Below are 16,806 nucleotides of genomic sequence, written 5' to 3'. Positions count from 1 at the left end.
ACCTACACTAGATATCTTTTGTAGTTACGCTGACACTTCTTAGACGGTCAGTCGCTTGCACTCTGAGGACCTCTGAACGGAAATACGATAAAATCGGAATTCTAAACGACTCTTTCGAGCAGTTACAGGAAGTAGAACTGCAAATGATTGAAGAGATGAATTGCGGTTAGTCCCGAGCACCATATTCAATTCCCACTTAATGTTCTCCGATGGTAATATCGCACAACGTGTCGAAATAAAGCTTTAAAGGGATGTCTACTTATACCATAATCCTGGAAAAAGATTCATGTAAAAATCTCGAAATCTTTTTCATAGATTACTGAATCAAGTGGACCAAAATCACTGACTAAAGCTGTGTTCCCGGCTGAAGAATATTGATCGTTGGCTTTCCATCAGGTCCCACTGGAGTGCCAGAAGGTTTATATTATACCAATTTTTGGACTCTGGGGACATCAATACGGATAATCTCAGCGCTATCTCAATATACTAATCTTGCCGTACAATACGATCGCAAATACTACCTCTTACAGCCATGATAACAGGTTGTTAAAATACTTTTACTAGAGTTTTGGCCGAAATTTGTAAATTTAAAATTGCAGTAATTGCCGCCAGAGAACGTCATGTGCGATTAGGATAGGTGTTCCTAAGTAGTTGTACGTCTTCTTCCCTGTACAAGCTATAATAAGGACAGATCTGTAGTGTAGGCAACTTTGACGTGAATATGGATTATAGAACAGGGCTAAGTAATCCCGCTGCAGCAAGCACAATGTCTAGCAATGAATGATTGAAAGTATTTTTGCCAAAAATAAGTGTAGTAAATATCAAAGTTTACAAAGCAAACAAAATGTAAATTATTTTGTTTTGTTATTGAAAGTACCCTTGCAATGAAAAAAAACAATGGTTTAGCTTGTCACAGGAATACAGGGCAACAAAGTAACAGGTAAAAACCATTCGAATGTCAACTTGGATGGTGACAATTGAATTATTGTTGGGGGAGTTCACTGTTCGAATGCCGCCTCCAGAAAAGTAGAGAGGCGAACATTTCTACATAAATATGAGTTTTACAAAATACTGGTGAAAACCAAAAATGAAGGAATACCGAAGGTCACCCACAATGGAGAAGACAAGTTAGTTATGGAAGCTGTTACAGTTTATCTAAGTTCTAAAAGAAAGTACAGCAATCTTGCGGATTGTTGAGACAGTCAAGATGATGTAGCTAAACATACAACTCAGCAAATTTGTAATAACCTGAAGATGGCAATGAAACGTCGGTAAGGAAAAAGAATTTTGTCTACAAAATTTTATTGACAGCACCTCAAAATTCCCAATAATTATCAATTAATAAAGGTCGAAAAACCAAACCATCATTCTTTTAGTATCTAAATTTTCTTCTAAAAATGGATTTAATCTCTCTGTTCTACATTGCCTCTCTGATACGTATAATGCACGATACTGCTACCTAAAGGGAATTAAGAAAAATAAACATTTAATACAAAAAATGGAAAAAATTAGCACGCAAACCATTGAAGGATAACATTTTAATGAACAATTTGATTTTGACGTTGCTAACCTCCTTTTGTAAAAATCGTTTAAATTCAGACAATAGAACCAATAAATCTTGAAAGTTGACTTTGGAATTTAGTGTCGATAACCTGTCGGGAGTTGCAGTACTAAAAATGCTGAATTTAGAAATGATTACTATTAATTTATGATAGATATCAATTAATTCTTAAAATAGGACAGTTTATTAGAATTTCAGTTTTCAGCTATCATGCATACAATAATATCTCACAATTTAAAAAACACTGCAAGTAGCACTTTTAGTTTTTCTCACTAGTTGACACACCTGATTTAAAAATTTGTTTAGAATTAAAGATACAAATATTATAAGCATACTATTGTGGTTACATAATTTATTGTGTTAGGCAAATTTTACTTAAACTGTGTTCCTTTGAAACGAATTATGCGGTTGTATCAAATTTCGATTAGAAGTACACGTTTTTAGTTCCCTGAATTTAAAAAAAAATTGATTTAAGAAAAAGTATTTTATTGTGAAATCCCTCAAATCGAAAAGAAAAATAGCTGCAAACTTGGAATTTTGGTAAGTTTGGTTAACACTATGGGAATCGACCACAACATAGCGAGTGAAATCGCTAAAGAGTAATTACTTTTTGCTCAACGGATTGATTGTTTAATTTCTTAAAGATAAGATACTAAAAAGACTGACCGTTTCTTCAGTTTGCATCTCTTGAAAAGATGCTAGCGTCTCCATATCGACCGCAGCTGGTTGCACTAACTCAAAGGAATAACTGGCCGACTCACAGGTCTCAGCTGCACTGTCAGCACCTTGCCACTAATCTGGCCCACTTATAACATACATAGAGAAAATTGTGCCATTCTTTCGTCTATTTCTAGTTGAGTGAAATTCAGTTCATTTACTAACTCCACCGCTCATTGATCGATCCGTCTCAAAATTATGATAGCTGTAATCAGGAGAGTAGTGTGCTTATATCATTTGCGTAGCCTGACCCATGGTGATTGATACCTCTAATATTGCAGTCACAATAGAGTAATATTTTTCAAATTTCTTGCCAGAACCTTTTTTGTAAATTACAACAAGATGGGGAAAAGTTGCGGAATAATCGTGCGTTTGGAGACACAAGTTATTTTGTACCCAAATTTTATACAGTGAACATTTGGTATAAGAATATTTAAATGTATTTCTCATTATTCTCGGGGAAATTAAACAGCTGTATCCGCCTTGCTTTCGGGATCCGTTGCATGTAATGGCTACTACTATAATGCACAAGTTAATCATAAAATACCCGTCTTCCACAGACTAAGCTATCTATCTAATACTTGATTTGCTGGCCAGACCCCCACCACAAAATGCAGCTCGGGTCGCTGAGTTTCATGTTCATGTTGTCATGGTACAAATTCTCAGGTTATTTCATAAAATTTTACCACTGTTTTTTATCTTTTATCTTTATTTACAAAAAGTTTCGGATTTTCATGCATCATTAGAAAGTTAAAAGATGTAGTATGGCCCAAATTCAAGCATTTTTAACGAAATCTAATAATAATTGAATTTGAAATGAGTGGAGTGTTTGACTTTTACTTTTTACACTGTTTTGGTTACGTTTTCTAACATACTCGTATATTCAGACATAAGTTTCTACCAATTAAATAGACAAAATATTTTCCACCAAAAAACACAGTAGTGGGAAGCCTACCCTCTTTGCCACCTCTAAACTAAAAGAAATTCCCCTAGTCAAAAGTATTCAAACTGAAGTTAAGACCGATGTGCGTTTAATACGAAGGAAAAAAGAAATCATAGAGCTAGTGTCACAACAAAATGAAAAAAATCCATTCAAAGAACCAACTAATTGGTACATTCGTTTCAAGGGATTTTAGTCGATAAGTTACTACCGAGTGTCCTGTTGAGAACAGTCTAAGTAATGGAGTTTCATTCCCAAGACTGGTGACTTTTCATTTTAAGATGCACACCGAGACCCTTCTCTAAAATCTCTTTTTCAGTCTCTGGGAACTTCAAAACACATATTTTCTTAGAAAACTAAAATATTGAAAATTTGACAATCGAAATATTATCTAAGAAATGTACTTTCAAGACGTAATATATGCTAATATTGTAATAGGAGAGTATTAGATAAAGATGTAGATAGATTTTAGGTTTTTTGTACTTTAATTAGACAAGAGAAACAGCAGATTCGTATTAAAAGAAAATATTTTGAACAAATTTTTGCTTTGCGCGCAAGTTTCTGCTATCTAGTGGCAGTATTGCAAACTAATTTTTAAGATTGTAGCTTTCTTCAAATTTCAATTCTCCATTTTACCACGGTTTCTACTTTACCATAGCCCAGGGGTCGGCAACCAGCGGCTCGCGAGCCGCATGCGGCTCCTTTATCCAAATTTTGTGACTCTTCTGCCTGTCCAAAATAAATTGTATATTTCAATTTTATTAAAAAAAATGAAAATTTCATTTATTAAAGTAAAGATATTCTTTCAAAAAGAATTTTAAATTGAAATTTGGTTTGAAATTGAATAGAATTATATTAAAATACAGTTCGTAATTATAAAAGACATTTTCATGCGAATAAAGGTTTAGTTATTATTTATTTGTTTACCAATTTACTTTGCAATAGATGTGAAAATAAATATATAAAATAGTCAAAGTTGGGTGTTTTTCAATGTTACGCTTTTTCGTGCAGTTTTTGACGATCAACCCTTTTACCACTGTCCTACTGGACAGTGTTAAAACATTTAAATGTTATTAAATATTATAAAATAATAATTTGTGAATACAAATGATCTACAGAGTTTATTTACTCTATCATCATTGCGGCTCTTGGTAAGATTTATTAAAATTATTTAAGGAGAAATGGCTCTCTACTTAAAAGAGGTTGCCGACCCCTGCCATAGCCCACCATTTCTTGTAATTTTAATGATCTTTTTTTTCTGATTTCAATGAAAATTTTTTTCTTGAAGAATTGAATAAATACAAAGGACTCTTCTCTAGGAACAAAATGTAGTCAAGACGAAGGTTACTTAATTTTGAACTCTTTCCAACTGCTTAGGAAATACGCTTTGCATTGTAGATTAATAATTTTCATATTTATAAGAAATGTTTTTCACATTAAACTGGACAAACATCATTGTTGTAGTATTTTAATAGAAAGGCTGAATTTTTAGAAATTGGCACGTAAAAGTATGAAATCAGTAAGAAGTAGCTGTAGAATGTTGTTAATATAATCTTTCTAATATTCTTTAAAATCTACTGCAACTTTGATGCTTTTCTTAATAAGGCTAACCTGTATTGAGTTGAATGCAATTTGGTATAACTTGAATGGAAATTTAAGAATTCACAAAAGTGCAAAGTTTATTTTAAAAAACACAATAAAATAGTTTAACATATTTTTTAAGATATATTAAAAAGAAATTGCTTGTTCTGCTTCCTTATCACGCCTGCTTACATAAGGATTGCCATTTAAATAAAACCTGAGTGGTTTACTAGCCCATTCTCTTCCAGCAGAATCAATACCAATACGAGCACAAGCTACAATCGCCTGATTTCTACCATCAGATGATAAATCTAAAACAGGCCGTTCAACCCAAAGTTTCTGAGAGTTGACCATATCTTCTTTGTTGAGCGACTTGTCAATAGCAAAACTTATGCACAATTTTGATGGACCACTACAAAGATCTAATTCAGTTAAAAGTTTTTTCTTTTTAGCAACACTTTTCTTGCCTCGATGATTCTGTTCTCTAATTTTCTTCATAGTTTCCAATCCAAAACTAGGTTCCAATGCTCTGAGTAAGACTGCAGCACCCTCTCCTGTGAGGAAAAAAAGTAATAATTTTAGATATTCTGCGGGATATGTCGTTCACAAATTTTTTTTTGTTGAAAAATGCTTTTGCAGCGGCATTTTAGTTATAAACGAAACTCTGAAAGGCGCTTTCAGCTATAGGACTGCAACATTCTATTACCTCAATATAATTAACAGCTATTGTTCCGAATAACTTTCTAAATTCTCTTCAGTAGTTACTTTGCCAAGAAAATATAAAACACCCAATTAGTCCCACAAATACAACAAAAAAAGGGAAAATGACATTCGTAGCATCTTGTAAAAAGAACGGCGTTAATTTTGATCTAAGTCAGATTAATGACTTGCCGAGTGGTTATTTTTAGTTTTACTGTTTGTTTTATACAAATAATTTTTTGGTCTTAAAATTTCTTAAAAACTGATTGTTGATTGCCACTCCTGGAATTATGTCATTCTTCACACTTCGATTCAACCCGCTTCTGTTCATTAACAATTGAAAAACTAGAGTTTCTGAACTAAAACTTTCACCAATCCGATGTTCTTACCACGTAGAGTACTACCTACAACAGAATGACGGGCCAAGTTAATACTGGTTGGGTGACAGCCTGGGCTGTGAATGTGTGGCATTCACTGTTTTGTTCGGGATATATTCTTAGGACAAAAATTTAAAAAAACGAACTAAACGGAAGATTTTTTTTGTGTTTAATTTCTTTTCAGATGTCCTGGTTTCAATTTTTTGATAAAGACAAATATTTCGGTGTACATTGAACAAGTTGAACATTATTTTTATTAAATTAAGACATAATTAATAACAATAAATATGCATATAATAATTAATTCTGATATGGGACCTTTATATAATAAGAATAAAAGAGTGTACCTTTTGATGAAATATTGAAACAGAAATACATTCCAAAAGTTGAATACACATAGGCCGTGCCAGGACTCATGAACATTGCAGCATTCCTTTCAGTTTTCTTGCCATTAAATGAATGAGACCCTTTATCATCGCCTCCAAGATAACATTCCGTTTCTACTATTATTCCTTTTACCACTTCACCTAGAATGTGTATTATGTTCTCAAAAATAAAAAAAAAAGAAGTGACTCACAGCTCTCAGATTCTCTGCAATAACTTGAGAACAATCATTACCAGCAACATGTTTATGCTAGATATTCTTCGCTGAAAAAAACCTATAAACGGAAACCGTAAACTAACGGTTATACAAATTACTATGAGATTACATGACCAGCTAAATAATTCTTTAATGTAAAAGTACTGCTACTTGTGTAACTATTTGATTGAGTTGAATTTATACTCAGTATCAGGCATTCTTAAAATAGACCCCCAACAAAGAAGTTGGTTAGAGAAGAATGAAATTAATTATTCGTTTTGTTATCTCAAGCTGAGCAAATAGCATAAACTTGCCATATTCATTTACATTTACTATGTAGCTATAAAAACAAGAAATTACCTGTATCAAGTCGCCGGCAAAGTTGATAACCAAGTAAATTCTTAGCTAATTCCAAGCAAGGAACATCATAATCAGCATATAGAAGTCTCGTATACCCACTCTTTGCACTAATATGGTTAATCGTTTCTTCTTGACGGTCCAAATCTTCATTTGGTACATCAGACACGGTGAGCTGAGCATTCAATTCCATTATAGTGACAACACTATCTAACGGTCACATTCACCATACTAAAATTTCGTTTGAATTATTATCAAGAAGTTTAATGCACAATTACTACTAATGTATTATCGTACAAACGTCCTATTATTTACAATGGAAACAGTCAGGAAGGTTAAGGTTATGCTGCTATGATAGCGTTAGTAGTGATGGGCTTTTGTATTGAAAAACATAAATTTTACAGATCATTGCGATCTAGCGAAAAAACTGAGAACTAAATATTGCTAAGTACATATCAATCTTGTCAAAAAAGCGCTCTTAATTTCAGATTTTACTGTTTTTCTAAGTTAGAATTAGTCCCCATATTCATATCCCCAGCAATTTAAAATGTCATTGTGTTTACTTTGTGTGTGTGTAATATGTATGTACATTAATAAGGGCTTTAGCCATAACACAGTACACAATAAACAACTGCATCATTAGAAATGGTAATAAAATATAAAAGGGAAAGATTTAAATTATTTCGTACGTTTTTTTATTACTTTCAACGTATTAAATAATAGGTAATTAATTAAATAATCAATAGATTTGACTACCTGAAGAACATCTCACAGATGGTGTAGGTAGATTCTCTTGTTTAGTTTATTATCGGAAATAGAATGGGTGTAAACACCCTTCTTATTTATGTCCAGGAGATTGATTGCAAAATACTAGGATGTAAAAACAACAAAATTTGTAAGTTTTACTAAAATGAGCGTGCATAAATAAGGCACAAGTTTGTTCTTCGATGAAACATGGTTGTTTTTAATAAAGAAAGAAAAAACAAAAATCAATCCCCTTTGGGGCCATGAAAATCTTGATGGTAATGTATCCACCGTTCATTTATTTTACAGCTCTAGGTTTAAAAAAAGAACGTCATCTCATTGTTAAATAAAATAACATTATTGGAACAGTTTTTGAAAGACTGACAAATTGTACGAGAGTGGATCCTGATAAGTAAATAAAGATTTTATGAAATCTTGTTTGTACAAGGCGATAAATCAATTATTCTTAAGTCATTCTCTAAAGTCATCCCCCTCCATTTAAAAAAAAAAATTGGTAAAAAACTAACTTATTCTTTGCTTAACTTCAACAATGAGATTGTAACCCCCACATTACCTTTTGCCAGGTGATCTATTTATATGTAGTTTCTAATTACATCTACATGAATTACAGAAAAACTTAAAAAGTAAGGCTGTATAAAGAATTGAATAAATTTAAGAACTGTAAAAAAGAGTGAAAAGACTACATTCTCACGACCAAAGTAACAGTTAAAAATAAAACACCAACTTTCACTAAAACGTCGAAGCATTGAAAGTGGTGTTTCTTTTTATGAATTATGAAAGAAGACAACTTTTATATGTGGGTTTCATTCACCACCACCTCTGCAAACCACTTCAAGTGCCGACTTACCTTTTTGCCAAATCACCCTCTTAAAAAACATTTTTAATGTTGAAAAAAAGTCACAACTTTTGTAAAACTTCAATCCACGGTTATTAGCCGTGTATCCATTAACAGGACCAACGAGGTCATCTTTCTCTGGACTGTGCCTTCCTAATATTCCTTCTTCCGTAAAAAAACTAAAAGCTAAGGAGCGAATAGACAATGCTGAAATGTATCGGTACAAATATCGTATCCGAAGAATTGGAATGCCCCTCACTGCACAATAGATAACAAAAAACAAGCCGCAAATCTACATCTTCAAATGAAATAACTGAAATCCTACACTAGTCAACCGAATGGCTAACAGGGTGGCCGCCTGAAGACGACCTGAAAACCTTATTTAAGTAGTTTCCTTTAAAATTTTCACCAAAATTTTAAGCTTATTGTTGGGTTCTACATCATTTGGACTCGCAGCCTATATAAAACGTACACACTACACAGCATCATCGCTAATATGTTTACTTGATAAATGTGTAGGGGCTTCTCTTACAGCAGTACACATAAGAAAAAGGAATAGATTTCTTGAGCACTTACGACTACAATTTGCAAATGCATTTCTTCAAATTTACGCAGGTGGAGGGTGTTTTAAACATTTTACAGATACGGATATAAACACTCCCAAGAACCCACAAGTCAGTTATGATCGCTAGCTGGTAAAATTTTCCATAAAATTGATATGTATTCACAATAAGATACAATTTCCACTTCAACTACCAGGGGCAATTTTTTTTTTAAAGAAATATTTTTGGAAGCTGAGAGCTTGAGTTGTATCAATGCCGTAGAACTTCAAGAAAGGAGAGAGAAGTTAGACCTATTACTAAATCTTACAAACTTAACAACATTCCCTCACGTTGATCTTAAAACGTGAATTATTATCAAAGAAATCTGAATTTGAAATTTAAACGATTGCAATACTTATTCTTTCTTAAAGTAACAGAAATTAAAATCATAAAACTTTATAAATTTAGTAGGTAATTAAAACAAAATTTTACTTAATAATTATCATAAATTATTATTACTCGCTAAACTTCTAATACAGATTCAAAATACTGCATTTTTGAAGGTAAACTATTTTGTTTATCTGAAAGAAGCAATTATTCAAGTTTATTTGAAAAATCAAAAACAAAAATTTATTTAAACGATAAAAATATAAAACAAGCTAATTTACATAGCAAATGTAAAAGTCTATGCAAAGATATTCTGTTCTGCTTTCTTATCCCGCCTGCTTACATATGGATTTCCATGTATGTAAAAGCGAAAAGGTTTTGCTGACCATTCTTGGCCAACCGAGTCAATACCAATCCGAGAACATGATACAATAGCATGATTTTTGTACTCAAATTCTGAATCTAACGGACGTTCAACCCAAAGTTTTGTTGATTTTACCATATCTTCTTTATTTAATGATTTATCGATTGCATAACTCATACAGAGTTTCGAAGGTCCACTGCATAAATTCAAAGCTGTAAAGGATTTCTTTTTGTGTACGTTGTTACTCTTTCCACGGTAGCTTTCTCCACGATTTTTTCTCATTGCCTGAATTCCATAGAGAGGTTCAACAGCTCTAATCAAGACGGCGGCACCAGCGCCTGCAATTAAAACTGCATTAATTTAATAAATTATAAATGAAAAATTAACAATTATTTTATATCTTTCGTTAAAAAAAAAAATATCGTTCAGTAAAGGGAAAACTAAGGGAGAATATTATTATTTGACTATCACCTATTCTATTTATTCCTTTTAATAAGAAATTTATGACTGAAAAACATTTTGAATCAAACGAAAAGGAAGCAACATATCATTGTAACGTTAAGAAAATGTAAGGTTTATTTAATTTCTCCACCCAAACCGCTTCATCACATTCATAAGTAAACTATAAAAGATTTAAAGTTAAAGCTAAATAAACAAAACATGATAGAAAAAGTTTAAAAATTGTTTTCTCGAGGCAAAAAAGTGCTTCTCTTTTTGTTCTCGACTGCAGTAGAATAGAAAATTATCAAGAATTACTAAATTAACTTCTGAATATCATCAAAATCTGAGGCTCATCGAAATGAATTATAGGTATAGTTTTCTAAACTTACCAAACTTCAAAAGAAAAGAATGTATTAGTACCGGTTGCAAACTTGAAACAAAACAGAACTAAAATTATTAGAAGAAAAAGGAAAACGAAATTGACGTTTGCCTTGTGAAGAGATATTGAAGCAGAAGTACATTCCATATGTCAGATAAACATATGCAGTTCCTGGGCTCATGTACATAGGAGCGTTTCGTTCAGTTTTCTTGCCACCAAATGATTGTGAAGCTTTGTCATCACCTCCAGGATAACACTCTGTTTCTACAATAATACCCTTCACGATTTCTCCTACAAATTAAAATAGGTATCATTTTTAGTTTTGCTTTCGTGATCACAATAAATTCAAAAGAATATAACAACCAATTAGGTGCTAATTTCAATAGGTAAAATTGATTTGGAATGAAACTGATTTACCTGTATCAAGACGGCGACACAAATGGAGGCCAAGCAAATTCCTCGCCAAAGTAAAACAAGGTACATCATAATCTGAATGTAGTAATCTTGTCCAATTTGATTGAACTACGCTACCACTGTTTATCAAATGTTCACTGGTTTGCAAATGTTCTTCTTGTGTATTCGACATTTTGTTTTATACATTTTATGAATATATCACTCTTTTTTATATTGTTTTATTCTGAAATTGAAAACATAAATTAGCTTATTCAAATGTACTATCAAGAAAATGAAAGACTTGACTTCAGATCTGTAGTTTCAAAATTATTAGTACACCATTGATAATAAACTGATTAGAATACCATTATTCAAATGTAAAGTATCTTTGTTGCCAATTATCCATCTTAGCGTCCCACAGAAACAGACCTAAACAACTTTCTGTCAGTTGTTTTTAGTCGACAACCATAGTGTAACCTTCTTGTTTTAGGAATTATGATGGCCAAGAAAGTTGTAGAGTAGGAATGTTTGTGGAAGTTCGGTTGTCAAAACAAGGTTTATGTTTTATTCGAGATTTAAGTACACTTAATGGATTTTCGCATTTTATTTTAGTATCGTCCTCAGTTGAATGTATAATTGCAATGTATAGAAAGGAAGGTATTTTTTAAGTTCTTTTTCAAATTACTTTCATTATAGCTCGCCGTCGTACTCGAAATGGATTACCCGGTGTTGTTTTTAGACACAGGATAGCTTGTTTTCTACTAGGCGTTATGATCACTTTCTTTCTCTTTTATTATTCCTCCTTCTACCATCATGGACATAATAATATGCTTGGATTCAATGGTCGCGAAGCACGTTTGGCAGGGAGGGTACGTGAAATGGAAGAACAAAATCAACTTCTACGAAGACAGCTCAGCATTTCTCAAAACCATTTGGTTGCTGCAATGAGGAATAACAATGTATCTGTTAGTAATGAACATGACTTTTATTCGACTACATTCCAGCAAGCAGAGAAAAAAACAAGCCTTCCTTGCCCAACTCAGGAAGAAGAAGTACCAAAATGTGAAGTGATTCACATAGCTATTGTTTGCGCTGGATATAATTCCAGTAGATCTGTTGTCACTCTTATTAAATCTATACTTTTTTACAGAAAGAACCCACTATTCTTCCACATGATTACTGATTCTGTGGCACAAGTAATATTGCAGACTCTTTTCACTACTTGGACAGTGCCACAAGTTGAAGTTCAGTTTTATCTAGCAGATAACGTAATAAATGATGTCTCCTGGATACCAAACAAACATTATTCAGGTGTGTATGGTTTAATGAAACTTACTCTACCGAAAATATTGCCAGATACTTTAAAACGAGCAATTGTTCTGGACACAGACATTACTTTTGCCACAAACATTGCTGAATTGTGGAAAATATTTTCAAAATTTAAGCACAAACAGAGTATTGGTTTAGTAGAAAACCAAAGTGATTGGTACCTTGGTAAATTGTGGAAGAAACATCGTCCATGGCCGGCTCTGGGACGTGGTTATAACACAGGTGTCATTCTGTTGGAACTGCATTTACTAAGAGCAATTGGTTGGGGTCAGCTTTGGAGACAAATTGCTGAAAGAGATCTGATGACTCATTATACGACATCACTGGCAGATCAAGATATATTCAACGCTATAATTAAACAACACCCTTATCTAGTGTACAATCTGCCTTGCCAATGGAATGTACAATTAAGTGACAATACTCGTTCAGAACTTTGTTATTCAGAAGTTACAGACTTGAAAGTGATTCATTGGAATTCTCCAAAAAAATTAAAAGTCAAAAATAAACATGTGGAATTCTTTAGAAACTTATATCTGACATTTCTTGAATACGATGGCAATCTGCTTAGGCGTGAATTATTTAGCTGTAATTATTCAAGATCTTCAAAGAAAGAACGTGAACTCAGTAAGCTGAACGAAGAGGACCCTTGTTATGAATTTCGAAGAGCTAGACTAAACAATTACCGTACTCATCTGTACTTTGTTCATTACGATTACGAGCCCAGTCCAGAAGGTAACGATGTTACACTTGTCGCACAGCTGTCAATGGATCGCCTTCAGATGGTGGAAATGATGTCCAAACATTGGGATGGTCCGATATCTTTGACCCTTTATATGTCAGACACAGAAGCACAACAATTTCTTAGTTATGCATTAAGCTCTGAAGTGTTAAACAGTAGAAAGGATATAGGCTACCATATTGTTTACAAAGAGGGCAACTTTTATCCAGTGAATTTTTTAAGAAATGTAGCTTTACAACAAGTTAACACCCCTTATGCCTTTCTTACTGATATAGACTTTTTGCCAATGTTTGGCCTTTATAGTTATCTTAAGAAATCGATACAATCTTCAGATTTGGAATCTTCAAAAAAAGCCCTTATAGTTCCAGCATTTGAAACACAACGCTACAGAACCACTTTTCCTCGAAGCAAAGCAGAACTTATAAGAATGCTTGATATGGGTACCTTATTTACATTCCGTTACCACGTATGGGCAAAAGGTCATGCACCAACAAATTATGTAAAATGGCGTTCAGCTACCAAAGCTTACAAAGTTCAATGGGAGCCAGACTATGAGCCGTACATAGTTGTCAGAAAAAGTTTTGTTCCCGAATATGATACACGTTTTGTGGGATTCGGTTGGAATAAAGTTTCACATGTAATGGAATTAGAAGCGCAAGGATATACATTTGTTGTACTACCAAACGCATTCATTATACACATGCCACATGCTCCTAGTTTTGATATTGCTAAATTCCGTGGCTCTGCGCAGTATAGAAAATGTTTGAAAATACTTAAAAATGAATTTGTAAAAGATCTTGAACATAGGTATTCTAGAATTTTTGAGACAGAAGGTAGCTAATATTGATTTATTATTTATTTATTTTTGAGTGTATATATTGTGTAAATACTTCTTTTAAAAATGTATTAATTTCTATTTTAAATGTTTAATGTTGAATTTTTCAATTTATAATAGATTGTAAAAGTGTAGAAATTTTGTATTTTCGTCAATTTGAATGGTGTACTTACGTAATAAATGTTTTCTCAAGAGGTTGCTTCTTAACATATCTGAAAAGATTCACACATACCTTCTTACGACACGGTCCTGCAATACAGCGACAGAAAGCATTCAATCATCTGTCTAGAAAACCGAGAGGTCTCCCTCTCTCCACCTAGCCGCTGATCCTTTCTTGCTCGATTATTGTAACCAAGCTTAAGCTCCTAGAAAATCAATATCCTCGTGTCTTGAGAAATAGGAAACTACAAATACACTTCTCCAAACGAGTAATGGTAGTCTTAAAATCCCAGTTGTAGAGAGAAGAAATTGGTTCTTATTCTGCATACTTTCGATTATTCGAATATATTCGTATCGCATCCGGAGAATTTCGTTAGTGTAGGCATTGTTGTTATAGTTCCCACATTAAGACATAAGCTGAATAAAACTTAAATTCTACCAAGAATGTCATTCTTAAATTCTAGTCTAAGAAGCAATGCTTTCAGACTATGAGAAGGAAGAAGTATTAGTCTCTGCAAACAGGTGCCCTATCTGCTGCGTCTCTGGTCCATAGCCTGTCTAGCAGCCAGAAATAAAGTGTAATCAACTTCACGGAAGTACATGGCGATGGTATTCGCAAATGTGTGATATGATGGCTTTTATGGACGTTTCTCAGCTCCAGAGAAAAGGGAAAGAGCCATTTATTTATGTTGGTTTATGTTGTGAGGTGTTCAGGATCTAGAAGGTAGCAACAGTTGTCTTTCCTAAAGACTTTAGGAAGAGCTTAGGTGTCTTTCAGTAGTCCGATTTGTGGAAGACTGCTTGAATTAATGGAATGAAATCTGGTACTCCATTTTTCCCTAGATTGATGCTTTCTAGTTAGAAACTGCTTCGACTTTAGACAGTATAGCGCTTTATCCCTCCCAGCCAACATGTGGATTCAATAGGGAATCTTAGTTGTTCTAAAGTAATAAAGGAAAATCAAAGTAATTTTATGTAAAAAATTTAATGCTTCTCCTACATATTCACAAATAATTAAGTAAAAAAAAAAGAAAAAGAGAACAAATTACAAATGTACACAATAAATATTTACAAGGAAGTAAGTAAAATAACAGTTACCTACAATTTACAAGATATAAGCTATATCTGTACATTAAAAAAAAATATATGGTTTATTACAAGTATTACTTCAATATTGAGATATCATAATTCAGTGGTAGCTACATCCCAATATTTGGACATTCGATCATTATTTTCCAAAGAGTCCGTCTCACTTCTCTCCTTGATAATGGAGTAATCATAATCAATATGATATGGTAGAAGACGTTGGACACTGCCAAAATAGGCTGCGTTCGGACCACCCATTTCAGAACGTGAACCAAATTTAGATTGCAGAGATCTGGAGCTACCAAATGACCTAAAAACAAAATTGGAAGAGATGAGTTATAATCTATCTAACCTACTTTACTTACTTATTACTTTTATTGTTACTTTATTTATTAATATTTTATTTCGCTACTACTATTATTATAATTTTTGTGTTAGATCAATACTACTTTTTTTGTTGATTATAAAAATATTCAGTACATACTCTGATGGACAAAGCAGTTGATTTGCTAGTTAATGCAATTAATTAAAATTTACAAGAAAAATATGCTTGCTTTAAAATTCCCCCAAGAACCTAAGGTTTTTTCCCATAACTCGGGAGCTCAACCCAGAGAAGGACAATTTAAATAAAGCAGTTTATCGTTCAACTTCAGCGGATATCGTGCAGTTTTGAGTAATGTTAAATAGTATTCTGTTAAACAACTTGAATTCAGTAGTTAATATCTGCAAAAAAAAATTATGTTCAGATGCCGTCATAGATTCTTCTAAGAGAGCACACAAAATTTGAAGAGTACCGCTCAAGTTAGGTAAACTTCAGCCAAAGCAAGGAAATTTAAACGATAAAAATGAACGTAATTCATTAAGTTTATTGGGATATTTTAGCAAATATAGTCATCGATTGTTATATTGTCAATATAAAAATAACATTTTCAGATGACTACACGTGATACAGATACTTTAATTTATAGTCAAAGAATTAGAAACCTCATTAGAATTTTACGCTCACACAGGACAGATACTTCATAAGACAGGTTTTGAAAATATCTTGATTTCAATACTTGACAAGTTTTTATTTTTAAAAACTTATCCTTTGACTGGAATTAAATTTTAGTTTTCTCGAATGAACTCTAGCAAGATTATGTATAGATTAATTTGTCATCTTAGAAATAAACAGGATTATGAGCGGAATATTAGAAGGGTATCCTATGGCAGAGGACCAATATCTCATTAGATTCTCAATTTACTCAATATCAAATTTGGGCCAAGCCCGAGGTATCTGGTTATCTCGACTACACAATTTCCCTAGAAATTGATTATCAAGAGTTAGAGGCGCGTAAGAATACTGCCTAGGGAGAGGAATAACAACCTATCTAGAACCCTCTTTAAGGAGCTTTCTTCGGAATAATTAGGGTGGACGTTTAAAGGCTCCTAAAAGTGTTCATTCCTAACTGCCGCTTACACTTCAGCTATAACTACCCCAGGGAACCCAGTGAGTTGTATTATCCCCAGTGTTTGCTGCAGGTCGAGACATCTCACTTGCATCAGGAGACAATAGATCCAAATAAAACCGTAGTATACATTACCCTGTCATTAGAAATAAAACAAACACGAAAAACGAAACCTTCGACGCTCGACTTTCTTTAAGAAGTACAAGCTACTTTCCCAAAAGCGTAAGAGAACCTAATCTAAAGAAATTCAACAAATTAAAGGCAATCCAAAAATAAAATAAAAAAATATTAA

At 33.0% G+C, this 16,806-nt stretch overlaps 5 protein-coding genes across 10 annotated transcripts in view; 1 reads left to right on the top strand and 4 right to left on the bottom strand.

The window, feature by feature from the left end:
- The window catches only part of ome (dipeptidyl peptidase 4 omega), a 742,318-nt gene extending 740,031 nt beyond the window's left edge, over positions 1-2,287 (bottom strand). Inside the window, exon 1 of the mRNA XM_074132448.1 lies at positions 2,228-2,287. Coding sequence (XP_073988549.1) covers positions 2,228-2,272 — 45 coding nt within the window. The 5' untranslated portion in view covers positions 2,273-2,287. The remainder of the gene's footprint in view (positions 1-2,227) is intronic.
- A 2,592-nt stretch (positions 2,288-4,879) lies between these two features.
- Positions 4,880-7,174, bottom strand: LOC141456452 (DNA-3-methyladenine glycosylase-like). Its single transcript, XM_074132479.1, has 3 exons — positions 6,816-7,174; positions 6,223-6,402; positions 4,880-5,353 (listed from the first exon to the last, which is right to left on the bottom strand). The coding sequence occupies exons 1-3, from the start codon at positions 7,003-7,005 to the stop codon at positions 4,947-4,949; spliced, it is 777 nt and encodes a 258-aa protein (XP_073988580.1). The 5' UTR covers positions 7,006-7,174; the 3' UTR covers positions 4,880-4,946.
- Positions 7,175-9,440: 2,266 nt separating this feature from the next.
- Positions 9,441-11,413, bottom strand: LOC141456453 (uncharacterized). Its single transcript, XM_074132480.1, has 4 exons — positions 11,284-11,413; positions 10,943-11,162; positions 10,637-10,816; positions 9,441-10,043 (listed from the first exon to the last, which is right to left on the bottom strand). The coding sequence occupies exons 2-4, from the start codon at positions 11,109-11,111 to the stop codon at positions 9,640-9,642; spliced, it is 753 nt and encodes a 250-aa protein (XP_073988581.1). The 5' UTR covers positions 11,112-11,162; positions 11,284-11,413; the 3' UTR covers positions 9,441-9,639.
- A 206-nt stretch (positions 11,414-11,619) lies between these two features.
- On the top strand, positions 11,620-14,016 carry LOC141456441 (xylosyl- and glucuronyltransferase LARGE1-like). The gene has a single exon (XM_074132454.1). It carries the CDS (start codon positions 11,689-11,691, stop codon positions 13,825-13,827), a length of 2,139 nt encoding a protein of 712 aa, XP_073988555.1. The 5' UTR covers positions 11,620-11,688; the 3' UTR covers positions 13,828-14,016.
- Positions 14,017-14,946: 930 nt separating this feature from the next.
- Positions 14,947-16,806, bottom strand: part of Phlpp (PH domain leucine-rich repeat protein phosphatase) — a 119,270-nt gene continuing 117,410 nt past the window's right edge. For all 6 annotated transcript variants that reach the window (XR_012459763.1, XR_012459764.1, XM_074132426.1 and 3 more), the window contains one exon: positions 14,947-15,376. Coding sequence is in view for 4 of the 6 variants with exons in the window: in XM_074132426.1 (XP_073988527.1) it covers positions 15,163-15,376 (214 nt within the window). In the remaining 2 variants the exon portion in view is untranslated. The remainder of the gene's footprint in view (positions 15,377-16,806) is intronic.

This window comes from Rhodnius prolixus, unplaced genomic scaffold, assembly GCF_049639745.1.
Source record: "Rhodnius prolixus isolate KJV_2025 unplaced genomic scaffold, Rpr scaffold_4, whole genome shotgun sequence".
Lineage (NCBI taxonomy): Eukaryota > Metazoa > Arthropoda > Insecta > Hemiptera > Reduviidae > Rhodnius > Rhodnius prolixus.
This window is presented reverse-complemented; position numbering and strand designations above follow the sequence as displayed.